The 17,718-nt window shown below is 43.0% G+C and overlaps 1 protein-coding gene across 2 annotated transcripts in view; it reads left to right on the forward strand.

The window, feature by feature from the left end:
• LOC139393225 (ankyrin repeat and sterile alpha motif domain-containing protein 1B-like) overlaps positions 1 to 17,718 on the forward strand; it is a 366,701-nt gene that overhangs the window by 220,673 nt on the left and 128,310 nt on the right. For both annotated transcript variants that reach the window (XM_071141673.1, XM_071141674.1), the window contains exon 14: positions 3,333 to 3,522. In XM_071141673.1, coding sequence (XP_070997774.1) covers positions 3,333 to 3,522 — 190 coding nt within the window. The remainder of the gene's footprint in view (positions 1 to 3,332; positions 3,523 to 17,718) is intronic.

Here is a 17,718-nt window from a genome sequence, read left to right on the forward strand (position 1 = left end):
AGTGTTGCTTGCCTCGAAGCGAGCATAAAAAGCATTTAGCTAGTAGGCTCACGTCACTGGGCAGCTCACGTCTGGGGTTCCCTTTGTAGTCCATGATAGTGGACACATCCGACGAGCGTCAGAGTTGGTATAGTAGGATTCAATCTTAATCCTGTATTGATGCTTTGCTTGTTTGATGGTTTGTCTGAGGGCATAGCGGGATTTCTTATAGGCGTCCAGATTAGTGTGCCGCTCCTTGAAAGCGGCAGCTCTAGCCTTTAGCTCGATGCAGATGTTGCCTGTAATCCATGGCTTCTGGTTGGGATATGTAAGTACAGTCACTGTGGGGACAACATTGTTGATGCACTTATTGATGAAGCCGATGACTGAGGTGGCATACTCCTCAAAGCCATTGGATGATCCCAGAACATATTCCAGTCTGTGCTAGCAAAACAGTCCGGTAGCGTAGCATCCGCGTCATCTGACCACTTCCGTATTGAGTTAGTACTTCCTGCTTAGTTTTTGCTTGTAAGCAGGAATCAGAAGGATATAATTATGATCAGATTTGCCAAATAGAGAGAGGGGACAGCTTTGGTTGCATCTCTGTGTGTGGAGTAAATGTGGTCTAGAGTTGTTTTTTTCCTCTGGTTGCACATGTGACATGCTGGTAAAAATTGGAATAAAACTGATTTAAATGTGCCTGCATTAAATTCCCCGGCCACTAGGAGCGCTGCTTCTGGGTGAGCATTTTCTTGTTTGTTTATGGCCTTATAGAGTTGGTTGAGTGAGGTCTTAGTGCCAGCATTGGTCTGTGGTGGTAAATAGATGGCTACGAATAATATAGATGAGAACTCTCTTAGTAGATAGTGTGGTCTACAGCTTATCATAAGGTACTCTACCTCAGGTGAGCAATACCTCGAGACTTCTTTAATATTAGACATCGTGCACCAGCTGTTATTGACAAAAAGACACACACCCCCACCCCTCGTCTTACCAACCGTAGCTTCTCTGTTCTGTCGGCGCATTGAAAATCCCTCCAGCTCTATATTATCCGTGTCGTCGTTCAGCCACGACTCGGTGTAACATAAGATATACACATTTTTTACAGGATAATCGTAATCGTAGATCATATTTTTTTTTCCATGTAGAATTGACGGCAGTTGGAGTTTACTCGCTCGCCTACAGATTCTCAAAGGCAGCCTGATCTGCGTCCTCTTTTCCTCCGTCATTTCTTCACACAAATGAAGGGGATTTGGGCCTGTTTCCGGGAGAGCAGTATTTCTTTCTTGTCGGACTCGTTAAGGGAAAAAGCTTCTTCCAGTTCACGGTGAGTCATCCCACTTCTGATGTCCAGAAGTTATTTTCGGTCATAAGAGGCGGTAGCAGCAACATTATGTACAAAATAAGTAAAAAACTAAGTTAAAAACAAACAAAATTGCTCAATTGGTTACAGGCATGAAAAACTTCAGCCATCCTTTTCGGTGCCATTACATTATGCTCATTTCAAGTCCTGTCACAACCTCTCAGTTGGGATTAGGTCTGGACTTTGACTAGGCCATTCCAAAACTTCAAATGTTTCTTTTTAGCCATTTTCACGTGACTTGATTGTTTGTTTTGTATCATTGTCTTGCTGAATGACCCAGCTGCACTTCAGCTTCAGCTCACCGACGGATGGCCTGACATTCTCCTGTAGAATTCTCTGATACACAGCAGAATTCATGGTTCTTTCTATTAAAGCAAGTCATCTAGGTCCTGAGGCAGCAAAGCATCCCCAAACCATCACACAACACCACCATGCTTGACCGTTGGTACAGTGCCTTGCGAAAGTATTCGGCCCCCTTGAACTTTGCGACCTTTTGACACATTTCAGGCTTCAAACATAAAGATATAAAACTGTATTTTTTTGTGAAGAATCAACAACAAGTGGGACACAATCATGAAGTGGAACGACATTTATTGGATATTTCTAACTTTTTTAACAAATCAAAAACTGAAAAATTGGGAGTGCAAAATTATTCTTTCGCAAGGCACTGTATAAGGTTCTTAATGTGGAATGCAGTGTTTGGTTTTCACCAGGCATCATGGGACCCATGTTGACCAAAAAGTTATGCTTTTGAATCACCCGTCCATAGAACATTCTTCCAAGAGTATTGATGATCATCCAAGGGCTTCCGGGTACTTTTTGGCAATCTTGAGTCAACTTTTTGGATGAGATGGGTTTTTTGTAAAGTCAGGTTCCCTTTATCTAATAACATGTTTTAGTTGAAGATCAGATAACATTCAGTATCGAAAATATGGAAAAATAGAGAAAATCAGAAAGATGGGCAAATACTTTTTCACGGCACTGTACATTCTGTCAGCATCTCCCTATGGATTACCATGCTACCTGACACTGCCCCTCTCACCGTACTCTGACTATTCCCTATTGGCCTCAAGTGAAACTATCTCATTCCCCATTGGCCCTGTACGCCGCCTGTCACTCTGATCACTTCTCGTTGATGTATTGCACCCTAACTCTCTATAGGATAGTGATGCTTCTGTTGTGTTCCCCTTTGGCCCACTGTCCACTGGTAGAAAGGGATGTCTTTGGAAGACATCCGTCTCTCTGTCTATGTGTCACTGTCCCAGAACTTTTAGTCCCCTGATGTGGCGTTGTCTTAACCACCTGCCACATCGACCCCTTCCTCTTACTCTCAGTAAGGAAACCTTGAGTTCTTGCAGACACACTGGCCTGCGTTTTGTGTATAAGATGTGAGTGTGAACAGTAATCTAGAGCAGCAGTAGTTATTCTGCTGGCTGTAAATGGTGTGTTGTGTAAAGCGTCTGTATCTATGTCTGCATTACAGCTTTCACTCTCTCACTACACTTGTTTTCCTTCTCTGGAATTTCAAATGTGTGTGTGTGTGTGTGTGTGTGTGTGTGTGTGTGTGTGTGTGTGTGTGTGTGTGTGTGTGTGTGTGTGTGTGTGTGTGTGCGCGCGCACACATGTAGGTGTTGTACAGTTATTGTGAAGTCATGCAAACACTCCTTGAAAAATAAAAACACACACACACACAGGCAGGCTAATGAGTGTGTTGTGAGAGGAAGTGGAGATAATCCTCACTTAATAAATCCTGTGTTCTTTTCCAAGAGTCCTGCTCCTCCAGTGCACAGCTCACGGGTTACTTTCACATGTCCTACTATATTGAACAAAAAACATACTGGAATTCTCAGCGTCACACCAGTGAATTGCAGCACGGTACTGAATTCTTATGTGGCAAAAGTTACACACACAATCACAATACTTAGCCACATCTGCTAACATTGCCATTGCCTTTGTTCTCCTCTCTCGCCCTCTCCATCTCTCCCTCCAGCCCAAACAGCGGACCTCCCTCTCCTCCTCCCTGGATGTCCAGAACCAGAGGCCAGTCAACCACAGCTGTGATCCCTCCGAGGTGAGCTCATCCCTGGGCTACGCCAGCTTTAGCACCAGCCCCCCTGCCAGCCCGCCAGTCAGCCTCAACCAGGACTCACCTGGCTCCAACGACGACTGCCCCCCCACAGGTACCCAGGGACAGATTTTGGACATAGCATGACTTGTAGAGAATGAGGGATCATGTCAGCTCCATTTAGATAGCTTTTGTAGCTTTTAATTGGACAAATACTGGAAACAGCCAATTAGCACCTATGAAATTGTCTCTTCCCTAGAGATTTTCACTCTTTTTGGGAATTTTTATCCATCTTCTTCCTTCCTATTCCCTTTGCGTGTAGTGGATCTGGACGTTTCCATCTGGACACAATTTTCTAGTCTTTATTTCATTTATTCGCATTTTACCTCTAGGCCTTTTTCTCTTTTTCTCTCTGGCGTCCTCATTCACGGAGACCTTGAAGGGTGAGGGAGGGATGACACCTCGGCGATAGATTGATTCTGTCCGGTAACTCAGCTGTAGATAAGGTCTGGATCAGTGTCGTTCTTCATGCAATATCATTCTCTGGTCCTACCATCTTACATAGGTGTCATCCAAAGTCAAACCGACCTCTGCCCTCTATCCACCTCTTGCAGGTGTTCTTGTAGATCTGAGAGGAATGGAAAGATGTAACGTAAGAAATATTGAACCAACCTCACCTTTCCCTCCAACTGGTGGGAATGTAATGTTATTGTTTAGTCCTGTCCAGTCATTTCAGATCTACTGTACACAAACAGTGCTGTGCTGCGTGCGTGCATCGGTGACTGTGTGCGTGTGCGAGCGTGTGTGTGTGTGCATGTGTGATGTTGCTTTCAATAGCAGCTCAAACATAGAACATGTGAGAATGATTAATAGCCATTGAATTCTACCGTGCAAATACTGTATACTATGCGTCATAGGGAAATAATGCACGCTCTAGAATAACCTTCAAGCCAATCAGAAACAAGTATTCAACAATGCCATGGCACAGAATGAGCTCATGTAATAAGCTAACCTCACCTGAGTTTAATAGACCATCCTCAGGTGTAGCAATTAGTTATCAATAGAATCAAGACATTCCTACTTCAAAGCACCCGCTGTAAGTCTTGCAACACACACACACACACACACACACACACACACATACACACACAGACACTTAACACCCTTCCCCCCGGCCGTGGGCAACGGCGTCTAGCCTGTGTGTGTGACTTTATTCTCTATTTCCTGTGTGTCGCAGTGATGATTACCAGGTGACGTGGCTGTGACCCACCCACATCTCAACAGAGAGGAGACAGGGGGAGAGATAAGGAGAGGTGACTAGAGGAGAGAGTAGAAGAGAGGAGAACAGTATGTCCTTCTCTTTCTCCATAGTTGTATTCAGAGAGAGAGAGACCACGATCAAGTGTGTGTATGTGTTTATCTTTTTGTATGTGAAACAGAGGTGATTATCAGGCATGTGTGTGTATCATGTCTCATTTGGTTATTTATGAAGAAGCAGATCAGAGGCTAGCTGCACATCCCTGGCTGTGACCCCACTTTCCCATGGTGTCTCAGGGGACATTTCCATTTCACAACCCACACCCACACTCACACACTCATCCAGTTGTACATGCAGTTAAAGGTGCAATATACAGAAATCGCTCTGTCATTTCCTGGTTGCAAAAATGTGAATAGTTCACCTACTACCCGTTTATGTGACAAAACAAGCAATGCTGAGAGGGTGTAGAGAAGCATTGTATCGTGTAAACCACTGTGAAATATCTTTTCAATAACCAACAAATTTTTTTTTCAGTTTGTTTGAAGCCAAAAGTAAAAGACGCAAAATGAAAACTTATGAATGGGAAGCATAGAAATAGAACAGATCAACCACTTTTTAGATTTGCTTTCAATTTTGTTTATTTATTTTTTATTTAATCTTTATTTAACGAGGCAAGTCCGTTAAGAACAAATTCTTATTTACAATGACGTCCTACCTGGAAACAGTGGGTTAACTGCCTTGTTCAGGGGCAGAACAACAGATTTTTACCTTGTCAGCTTGGTGATTCGATCTAGCAACCAACTGGCCCAACGCTCTAAACCCATTCAATGAGAATGACAGATCTATAACTAACTTTTATATTTGAATTTGGTCGGGTTGCCCAAAAAGTGACACATTGCAGCTTTAAGCAGAACAAATATAAGCCACCTTTTATTACCACAGATACAGTCACATGCACACACACACACACGAATGTGAAAACATGCGCGCGCACACTCCATTTCCACTATTCGACAGACACCAGCAAACATGGCTGGCACATCAAATCTGATACATCACAACGCGCCACCAGAGAAACAACTGTCTATCTCATTCTCTCTCTCGTCCTCTCTTTCGCCAGCATCCCTCTATCCGTCAACAGCCCCCAGGTCCAACTCCAGGAATAGATCTGCGCCCCTTTTCCTTCTCTTTTTTATGAATGTTCCTCCTCTCCCCTCCTGCTCTCTATTTATTAGCTTTATAAGGTCCCTTGTGTTGTTGCCGTGGCAACAGCAAGCACATGAGGCTTATACATTTACAGCTGGATACATCAAGTGGAGAGCGAGAGATGGAGAGAGATCGGGGAAGCGAGAGAGGAGGGGAGCATTATCGAAGAGGAGAGAGGGAATAAGTGAAAGAGAATGGAAAAAAAGAGCGAGTATGAGGAGAGAGATTGTGAGAAAAAGAGATAGAAACTACAGCAGAAGTGGGAGGGAAGGGGGAGAGAGAAAGCCAGAGTGAGACAGAGGTAAATACATTTTTCCGCCCAACCGTAAAATGTCTCCTTCCTACCTTCCTGCCTCCATCCCTCTCTCATTTTTCAAAAGCTCTCCTGTGCTAGCCAAACAGCGGCTCAACGCTGGATCAACACTGACCAAACATTTACACAACGTCCCCTGTGCTACAGGGTAGGTGTAAGCCACCTGCGTGGGTGGGCTGCAGAAAGCTGGCTATTTATAGCGGGAGTAGCATTAGCATCTGTAGGTGGTAGAGTGGATGTTTCAGAAGAACCTTTATGTAACGTTTTGCTAGTTTTGCTGTGGCAGGCAGAGATGTTCCCTCTGGCATGTCAACACTGCAGTACCATTCCAGCAGCAGGTGACTGCAGCAGCCTTAGTGTGTGTGTGCGCACTTTCCTGTGCAAGCCTGGATGTGTTTTCTTTTGACAGAAGGACAACAGTAACATACGGTACAGCAGTGGTCTTAAACTTAATTTACTTCTCTTTTTTCCACCACAATGTCAGGTAAACAGGATGTAAATCAACTGTGTACACAGGAAGTGCTGTAATGTAAATATGAAGTCTACAGTGGTGTGGTTGATTGCTGTCTTATTTTAGAACACCTACAACTGCCCCTCCTTCTTTCTTAAAGATTCCTTACTTCCTTTCTTATGCCCTTCCTTCCTTTCTTACGCCCTTCCTTGAGTTAATCACACACACACACACAAACAAACACAGACTCACACACAAATTCAGCAACCACACACACACATGGCCGTGGCCCCACTCTCCGAGGGTGTCTCGGGGGAGTTGGGATATGCAAAAAACACATTTCCATTTCACACCTCGCACTCGTACAGGTTACCCAGTTGTACATGCAGCGAAACAGGACAGATAACTTTAAGAAGTCACAGGGGCAGCAGGGACTCCAAAGACCACCATTAATCCTGGACACACACCATTAATCCTTTTGGTCCCTTGTGGCTCTTTTATCCTCTGTGCGTGTGTGTTCGTGCATGTATGTACGAGTATGTATGTTTGTGCATGACTCCATCTCGGCCTGTACACCATGTTCTGAACAGACCGGAATAGACCAGTATTTTATGGGACTTTGATTGTCCTCACTTATATTCAATTATATGACTGCCCCTCCAATTGTCACCACACTCTACCTCTGTCTGCTGTGTGGCTAGGTGTAGAAAATCACACATTGTACACCTCCTTTGAAGGAGGCAGTCAATTCAAGGTACACTTTACAAGATGACATCATCACAGACAACAGACCAGAACATTAGCAGAATGAAAATCTGACCAATCTGACGCTATTGGCTTTCTCCAATAGGGGCGTATCTCAACGAGGAAGATGGGTGTGAATTCTGTGGATGTGAGTGAGCATCAAGGAAGAGAGAGCCCCCAGCTAGCACCAAGGAAGAGAGAGCCCCCAGCTAGCACCAAGGCAGTAATAAAGCAGTGCTGTTATCTCCCACTGAGATTCTAATGAATAGTTTTATTAAAGAGAACCGGACCCTATTTGATCACACGTTCTCTCTAAAGAAACGTTTGTTTTGTCAAGCTGCGCTTCCCGCACCTTTTTCTGCTCTGTCCATGATTTTGTAATTACAATAAGCAGGGTTCTGATTGGTCTATAGCATGTGTGTGTATTTGGGGCTGTTGTATGGATTCATTCATTCCTAGACTCTAACTGACCTGCCTGTCTGCCCCTCATTTCAACATCTCATTTTGATTTACATTTGGTTGAGTTGTCAACTAACGTGAATTACACGTGAAATCAACAAGAAGAATTCACCATGTCATTGGATTTAGGTTGAAAGTTAGGTGAAAAAAAGAGGACGTTCTCTTACGTTGATGCCGCTTTGTGAATCCAATCAGTTTTCCACGTTGATTAAATGTCACATTGAATTTTGTTTGTTGAAATTATGTGGAAACAGCGTTGAGTCAACCAGTTTTTGCCTAATGGGTCTCTTCTTCTTCCCTCTATCTTTCTCTCCCACATGTATTGAGGAACAAAAGAGGACTCTGTCGTTCTCTCTCTTTTGTCTTTCTGTAATCTTCCTCTGAGGTCTTTTTATGGACTGACTGACTCCAGGTTATGGTGACTCATGTCTAGAGCCTCTGACAGTTGAACAGAATAGAGGGCAGTTCAGTAGAGTAGAGAGGAATGGAACTTTTCCACAGAGGACATTCCAACCCCTTCACACATCTCAAACCATCAGGCAACGCTAGAGGTTTTCTATGCTAATCAACGCATGGCTAATCAACTCATGGCTAATCAACGCATGGCTAACCAACGCATGGCTAACCAACGCATGGCTAACCAACGCATGGCTAACCAACGCATGGCTAACCAACTCATGGCTAACCAACGCATGGCTAACCAACGCATGGCTAACCAACGCATGGCTAACCAACGCATGGCTAACCAAAGCATGGCAAAGATCTTGTAGAGAAAAACAACAGTCGTCGAACTGCACTAACTCAAATATATTTTGGTAGATATGTATAGAACGCAATAGTATAGAACAAAACAATGTACGGCCGGACAGGGCAGGTTAAGGTAGAAACGATTTAAAACCAACTTACGGAGAATAGAATAGCAGTCCGTCTGTGACGGCCCAACATTCCTCTATGATGTTGTGGTACACATAGCTCTCTGTCTCCCCTTGAGGCACTGTCAGTGGATGGTTTAATTGAATGCTTAATGAACATTGGCCGGGCACAGCATTGTCATTAAGAGACTCCACTGATAACCTTTAAACCACCAATGGGAAGGCATTGCACAGAAACCACACATATTATCTTCAGGGCACACACACATTCCTATATGCATGTACAGGGTCTTCAGAAAGTATTCACACCCCTTGATTTTTCCACATTTTTCTAAATAAGTTCAGGAGTAAAATTGTACTTAACAAGTCACATATGAAGTTGCATTGACTCACTCTGTGTACAATAATAGTGTTTAACATGATTTGTGAATGTCTACCTCAGCTCTGTACCCCACACATACAATTATCTGTAAGGTCCCTCAGTCAAGCAGTGAATTTCAAACACAGATTCTACCACAAAGACCATGGCGGCTTTCCAATGCCTCGCAACCTATTGGTAAATGGGTCAAAATAAATACATCAGAAATTGAATATCCATTTGAGCATGTTATTAATTACACTTTGGGGGCTGTATCACTACACCCAGTCACTACAAAGATACAGACGTCCTTCCTAACTCAGTTGCCGGAAAGGAAGGAAATCGCTCAGGGATTTCACCATGAGGCCAATGAGGACTTTAAAACAGTTAGTTAATGGCTCTGATAGGAGAAAACTGAGGATGGATCAACAACATTGTAAATACTCCACAATACTAACCTAATTGACAGAGTGAAAAGAATGAAGCCTGTACAGAATAAAAATATTCCAAAACATGCATCCTGTTTGCAACAAGGCATTAAGTAATACTTCAAAAACGCTCCAATTTTTCAAGCATAGTGGTGGGTGCTTCATGTTATGGGTATGATTGTAATCATTAACAATGGGGGAGTTTTCTGGATGAAACAGAATGGAGATAAGTGCAGGCTAAACCTGTTTCAGTTTCAGTCTGCTTTCCACCAGATACTGGGAGATGAATTCACCTTTCAGCAGGACGATAACCTAAGCCACAAGGCCAACTCTACACTTTTGCTTAGTTACTTACCAAAAAGAAAGTGAATGTTCCTGAGTGGCCAAGTTACAAATGTTGACTTAAATCTTCTGAAAATCTATGGAGAGACTTAAAAATGGTTGTCTAGCAATGATCGGCAACCAATTTAACAGTGATTGAAGAATTTTGAAAAGAATGTTGCACAATCCAGGTGTGGAAAGCTCGCTGCCAAAGGTGCTTCTACAAAGTATTGACTCAGGGGTGTGAATACTTATGTAAATGAGATGTTTCTGTATTTCATTTTCAATACATTTTCTAAAATTAAAAAATAAATGTTTTCACTTTGTCATTATGTGCTATTGTGTGTAGATGGGTGAGGAAACCATTTTATTTAATCCATTTTGAATTCAAGTCAAGGGGAATGAATACTTTCTGAAGGCACTGTATACAATGTACAAACTGTATTCTAGTCATTGAACACTGGTCACTTTAATAATGTTTACATACAAAACACGCCTTTATGTGTGTATAAGGTTGAAGTCAAAGTTTACATACTGTCACGTTCGATGAAAGGATCAGACCAAGGCGCAGCGTCGTATGCGTACATTCTCTTTATTAAAAGAATGAACACCGAACAAACTAACAAAATAACAAACGAAACGTGAAGCTATACAATATAGTGCTGACAGGCAACTACACATAGTCAAGATCCCACACTAGAAAGTGGGAAAAAGGGCTACCTAAATATGATCCTCAATCAGAGACAACGATAAACAGCTGTCTCTGATTGGGAACCATATCAGGCCAACATAGATATACAAAAACCCCTAGACATACACAAAATTAGAGTACCCACCCTAGTCACACCCTGACCTAACCAAAATACATAGAAAACAGAGATATCTATATATATATATATTTCTATATACAGTGCCTTGCGAAAGTATTAATTTTGAACACCCAATTTTTCAGTTTTTGATTTGTTAAAAAAGTTTGAAATATCCAATAAATGTCGTTCCACTTCATGATTGTGTCCCACTTGTTGTTGATTCTTCACAACAAAATACAGTTTTATATCTTTATGTTTGAAGCCTGAAATGTGGCAAAAGGTCGCAAAGTTCAAGGGGGCCAAATACTTTCGCAAGGCACTGTATATATATATATATATACCAGTCTCTGAAATTGCTCATTCTGATATTTCTTAATTTTTCTGTCATAAGTGTATTTTATTTGTATTTTTATTCACTGAGCTACAGGATGTGTTTGTGTTTGTGTGTCTGGTGTGGCAATGTAATATTAATTGTCTCTTTTACATCATTCCCCCAAAAATCGAACTCCTGTTCCTTATATCGCTCGACCACAAAACGGGTTACCCACTGCCAGTGGGAGATAAACTGGTTGCCGTGGTGATATCCCAGCATACATAGAGCAAGAATGAAAGTGTGAATTCAATATCTCCTCACAGTCCCTGTGGTTCCTCTTTCAGTCTATGTAGTCTAGATCGATTCTCATGGCTATCACACATGAAAGAATGTAGCCTACACAACAACCATAGTCTACTTTCATCTTTCTTCTCCCCCCTGAGGTGACTGGTGCAGCTATGGAAGACCTGTTTACACCTGTTAGCGAGATGCTAGCACTTTAAATGGAAGATATGTATTGCTTTTAGCATGTAACACTAGAACTTTGTTGCTGGCTAGGTTATGGCTTTTTAATGTTTCTAGCTAAGGTACTAGCTCTGGGCACTAACAAAAGCATCAGAGCTCAGATAAGACCAAGGAATTCCTGCTACATTAGCAGAAGTCTCTCACTTAGAAGACCTTTTTACATCAAGTAGTTTGTTAGTGTAGCATTAGCCTAGCACCATTAGCCAAACGCCTTTAGCCTAGCGCCATTAGCCTAGCGCCTTTAGCCTAGCACCACCAGAAATCATAATTCATAAAGCAGCCAGACAGGCCCCTTTCATCTAAAGGATGACAGACACGTCTGATATTGCTCTGTAGTTTTTAATAAGCTCAACGAGTCGCTGCGCCCGAGATGATAGAAAAATAAACAAGATTGTATCAGATGTTGTCATCGTCGTCCCCTAGACAGGATAACACCCCAATATATTAGAAATGTAATGAAATTGAGCATGTGCATGTCTACCGGTATGTGCATGCATGTCTGGGGTTTTCTCTATGGACTGACAGAACTCATATTGTGTTGATTTTTTTGTTTTAGAAAATGTCTTTTGAAAAAACCTTGATAATTTGGTCAGTTTCATTCCATGGTGAAGAGTCAGTGTATCAATCTTGTAGCACAGTCACAGTTCTAGAAACAGCCAAAACTGTTCGGAGAATCAACTGGAGTTTTGGTCACTGCAATCCTTTTGTGATTATGGGAGTTGTGATTGTGGGTATATTGGTCATTGCTGCTGACTTGCACCAAAGACTCAATGTTCCCTCTTAGACTACACTGAGAATACTGCCTTTCTACTTCTATAATACTTTCCTATCGTGCTCGTGTTCTCTCTCTCTCTCTCTCTCTCTCTCTCTCTCTCTCTCTCTCTCTCATACTCTCTTTCTATCTCTCTCTCTCACACACAATCTTGACTTATTTTTTCACTCTGTCAGTCTCCACCCCCTGCCCTCTTGTGATTGGTCAGTCTCCACCCCCTGCCATCTTGTGATCTGTCACTTAGTTCCCCCATTTTCTCCCTCCTTTCTCTCTCTGTCTCTCTCTCTCCCTCCTGTCTCTCTCTGTCTCTCCCTCCTGTCTCTCCCTCCTTCCAGCCCAGTGTATCTCCAACAGCAGCCTCAGAGTAATGGAGGTCTATACTTGGCAGGAAACGGGTGGCTGCTCAGTACGGTGCAGTAAACATTTGTTAACAAGCAATTAAACGTGTCCTCTTTAATCCCGCTGCGGGCGGAGGCGTGCAATCGCTCACAACACCTGCCCAGGACGGAGGCAGAACAGGAAGAGAGAGGAGAAAAGTGAGGGAAGAGGGCAGAACAGGAAGAGAGAGGAGAAAAGTGAGGGAAGAGGGCAGAACAGGAAGAGAGAGGAGAAAGGCGAGGGAAGAGGGCAGGACAGGAAGAGAGAGGAGAAAAGTGAGGGAAAAGGGCAGAACAGGAAGAGAGAGGAGAGAGGTGAGGGAAGAGGGCAGGACAGGAAGAGAGAGGAGAAAAGTGAGGGAAGAGGGCAGAACAGGAAGAGAGAGGAGAGAGGTGAGGGAAGAGGGCAGGACAGGAAGAGAGAGGAGAAAAGGGCATTCTCTCGCCTTTTTTCCGTCATCCCTTTTCATCCTTCTCTCTCTCTCTTTCCTGTAAGAGTGGTAGAATAATAATGTTGTGGGTGGGAGGGTCATGGAAGAGAAGGCCATTTTGGGGATTTAACTCCGTTTCTGGAATTGTAAATACATTACAGTAAGAGCCTGCAGTTCTCTGTCTCATTCACACACACACACACGTGTACGCGCGAGCACTTAACCACTGTAGCGAATGTGTATTAATGTGTGTGTAACTGTCAACAGGAACACTACGCCTGCGTGTGTGTGTGCGCCCATGCATGTACCGCGAGGTATGCAGGTATGCTGTGTGGGGCAACAGGAGCCCTATCAGGTCTCAGACTAGGTGTGCACTTGTAAGACTGGGTGTGTACTTGTAAGACTGGGTGTGCATTTGTAAGACTGGGTGTGCATTTGTAAGACTGGGTGTGAATTTGTAAGACTGGGTGTGCACTTGTAAGACTGGGTGTGCACTTGTAAGACTGGGTGTGCCCTTGTAAGACTGGGTGTGCCCTTGTAAGACTGGGTGTGCCCTTGTAAGACTGGGTGTGCCCTTGTAAGACTGGGTGTGCCCTTGTAAGACTGGGTGTGCCCTTGTAAGCATATTTCAGTCGTTTGAGTCAGTATGTGAAGCCAGGTAGTAGCAAGGTTTGACAGTAATGCCATAACAGATGGACAGTTGACAGTATGGATTAACAGCTGCCTAGTCCACGCAAGGAGGTGACCTGAGGTAAGACAAACACACACAGAGGACAAAATAAAGAGAGAGAGATTTGTCTGTCCAAGTTGAGGTCTCTCTCCTTCATCTGACTCATGCTGTGTTTAAATGGATGGATCATTTTTGATTCAGGGCTGAACAGTAGTTTGCTCCTCTCTTCCCTACGTGTGTGGATCGTTTTACTTTACCTCCTTTCACCTCCGCTGTTCTTTCTTTCTAGATCAATTGTTACCCATCTCTCGCTCTCTCTCTCTCAAAATGCAATATAAGGGGCTTTCTTGGCATGGGAAAGATATGTTTACATTGCCGAAGCATCTGAAATAAATAATGAACAAAAGTGAAATGAACAGTAAACATTACACTCATATTATGTCTATGTACAGTGTTGTAACGAAGTGCAAATAGTTAAGTACAAAGGGAAATAAATCAACATAAATATGGGTTGTATTTACAATGGTGTTTGTTCTTCACAGGTTGCCCTTTTCTTGTGGCAACAGGACACACATCTTGCTGCTGTGATGACACACTGTGGTATTTGACCCAATAGATATGGGAGTTTATCAAAATTGGATTTGTTTTCGAATTCTTTATAGGTCATTGCAATCTGAGGGAAATTTGTGTCTCTAATATGGTCATACATTGGGCAGGAGGTTTGGAAGTGCAGCTCAGTTTCCACCTCATTTTGTGGGCAGTGTGCACATAGCCTGTCTTCTCTTGAGAGCCAGGTCGGCCTATAGTGGCCTTTCTCAATAGCAAGGCTATGCTCACTGAGTCAAAGATTTCCTTAATTTTGGGTCAGTCACAGTGGTCAGGTATTCTGCCACTGTGTGCTCTCTGTTTAGGGCCAAATAGCATTCTAGTTTGCTTAGGTTTTTTTGTTTGTTAATTATTTCCTATGTGTTAAGTAAATATCTTTTTGTTTTCTCATGATTTGGTTGAGTCTAATTGTGTCGCTGTCCTGGGGGTCTGTTTGTGAACAGATTGTAGAATTCAACCACTCTTTTCTGGATTTTGATAATTAGCAAGGATCGGCCTAATTCTGCTTTGCATGCATTATTTGGTGTTTTGCGTTGTACACAGAGGATAATTTTGCAGAAACATACATGCAGAGTCTCAATTTGATATTTGTCACATTTTTGTGAATTTGTGTTTGGTGAGCGGACCCCAGACCTCACAACCATAAAGGACAATGTCTTCTATAACTAATTGAAGTATTTTTAGCCAGATCCTAATAGGTATGTTCGAATTTGATGTTCATTTTGATGGCGTAGAAGGCCCTTCTCTCAGATCGTTCACAGCTTTGTGGAAGTTACTTCTGGCGCTGATGTTTAGGCTGAGGTATATATCGTTTTTTGTGTGCTCTACGCCACGGTGTCTAGATGGAATTTGTATTCGTGGTCCTGGTAACTGGACCTTTTTTGGAACACCATTATTTTGGTCTTACTGAGATTTACTGTCAGGGCCCAGGTCTGACAGAATGTGTGCAGAAGATCTAGGAGCTGCTGTAGGCCCTCCTTGTTTGGGGACAGAAGCACCAGATCATCGGCAAACCATAGACATTTGACTTCAGATTCTAGTAGGGTGAGGCAGGGTACTGCAGACTGTTCTAGTGTCCTCGCCAATTTGTTGGTATATCTGTTAAAGAGGGTGGGGCTCAAGCTGCATTCTTGTTTGACCCCACGGCCCTCTGAAAATAAATGTGTTATTCATGCCATATTGAGTCAAAAGATTTTTTGAAATCAACAAAGCATTAGAAGACTTTGCCTTTGTTTTGGTTTGTTTGTCAATTAGGGAGTCCAGGGGGAATATGTGGTCTGTTGTATGGTAATTTGGGAAAAAGCCAATTTGACATTTGCTCAGTACATTGTTTTTACTGAGGATATGTACGAGTCTGCTGTTAATGATAATGCAGAGTATTTTCCAAAGGTTGCTATTGATGCATATCCCACTGTAATTGTTGGGGTTAAATGGGTGTCTACTTTCGTGGATTGGGGTGATCAGTCCTTGCTTCCACATATTAGAGAAGGTGCCAGAGCTGAGGATGATGTTAAAGAGTTTAAGTATAGCCATTTGGAATTTGTGGTCTGTATATTTTATTATTTAGGATACCATCACCCCCACAGGCCGTTTTGGGTTGGAGGGTTTGTATTTTGTCCTGTAGTTCATTCAATGTAATTGAAGAATCCAGTGGGTTCTGGTAGTCTTTAATAGTTGATTCTAAGATGTTTATTTGATCAGGTATTTGTTTTTGCTGTTAGTTCTTTGTTATAGAGGCAAAAAGATTGGAAAAGTATTTTATCCATACATCTCCGTTTTGGATAGATAACTCTTCATGTTGTCTGTCTGTCTGTCTGTCTGTCTGTCTGTCTGTCTGTCTGTCTGTCTGTCTGTCTGTCTGTCTGCCTGTCTGCCAGTCTGTCTGTCTGTCTGTCTGTCGTCTTCCTTATCTGTCTCTGTCTGTCGTCTTCCTTATCTCTCTCCCACTTTAATTGTTTTCTCTCGCTCTCTCTCTTGCTCTTTGAGTGTTAGTGATGTGATGCTTATCAATGGAGGGGCTTGTACACAGTCTTAACACACTCTGACAACACCCAGGGAGAGAGAGCATTGCCCACTGAGGCACACAGATTCGCACACACAAACTGCTGCTCTTTCTCTCTCACTCTCTCTCTCTGTCTTTCTGTCTCTCTCTCACTCTCACTCTCTCACTCTGTTTCTCTCTCAGTCTCTGTCTCACTCTCTCTCTGTCTCACTCTCTCTCTGACTCTCTCTCTCTGTTTCTATCTCTCTCTGTCTCTGCCTCTGTCTCTCTCTTTCTCTCTGTCTTGGTCTCTCTCGCTCTGTCTCTGTATACTGTATATATACAGTGCATTCTAAAAGTATTCAGACCCCTTGACTTTTTCCACATTTTGTTACGTTACCACCTTATTCTAAAATGTATTAGAATATTGATTAGAATTGCTATGAGACTCGAAATTGAGCTCAGGTGCATCCTTTTTCCATTGGTCATCCTTGAGATGTTTCTACAACATGATTGGAGTCCACCTGTGGTAAATTCAATTGATTGGACATGATTTAGAAAGGCACACGTCTGTCTATATAAGGTCCCACAGTTGACAGGGCATGTCAGAGCAAAAACCAAGCCAGGAGGTCGAAAGAATTGTCTGAAGAGCTCCGAGACAGGATTGTGTCCATTGTTCTAAAATGGAAGAAGTTTGAAACCACCAAGACTCTTCCTAGAGCTGTCCGCCCAGCCAAACTGAACAATCGGAGGAGAAGGGCCTTGGTCAGGGAGGTGACCATGAACCTGATGGTCAATCTGAGTTTCTCTGTGGAGATGGGAGAACCTTCCAGAAGGACAACCATCTCTGAGGCACTCCACCAGTCAGGCCTTTATGGTAGAGTGGCCTGACGGAAGCCACTCCTCAGTAAAAGGCATTTGACAGCCCCCTAAAGGACTCTCAGACCATGAGAAACAAGATTATCTGGTCTGATGAAACCAAGATTGAACTCTTTGGCCTGAATGCCAAACATCACGGTTGGAGGAAACTTGGTGGTGGCAGCATCATGCTGTGGGGATGTCTTTCAGCGACAGGGACTGGGAGACTAGTCAGGATTGAAGGAACGATGAACGGAGCAAAGTACAGAGAGATCCTTGATGATAACCTGCTCCAGAGCGCTGAGGATCTCAGACTGGGGCGAAGGTTCGCCTTCCAACAGGACAATGACTGTTACAGATACAGGTATCCTGTGTGTGTATTTGTTTGCTCTTCTTCTGCCCTAGTCACAGGTGACAGTAATCAGTCGCCAATCCGAAGACACACCTGATCCGTTTCACTTACCCAATCACATCCTCTTTCCCTTGGTTTAAAAACCCAGTTAGTTGTTTTCCCAAACTCTCTCTCTCCCTCTCTCTTTGGATGAGAATATCTCTCTTT

The sequence above is a fragment of the Oncorhynchus clarkii genome, chromosome 33, assembly GCF_045791955.1.
Source record: "Oncorhynchus clarkii lewisi isolate Uvic-CL-2024 chromosome 33, UVic_Ocla_1.0, whole genome shotgun sequence".
NCBI classification, from domain to species: Eukaryota; Metazoa; Chordata; class Actinopteri; order Salmoniformes; family Salmonidae; genus Oncorhynchus; species Oncorhynchus clarkii.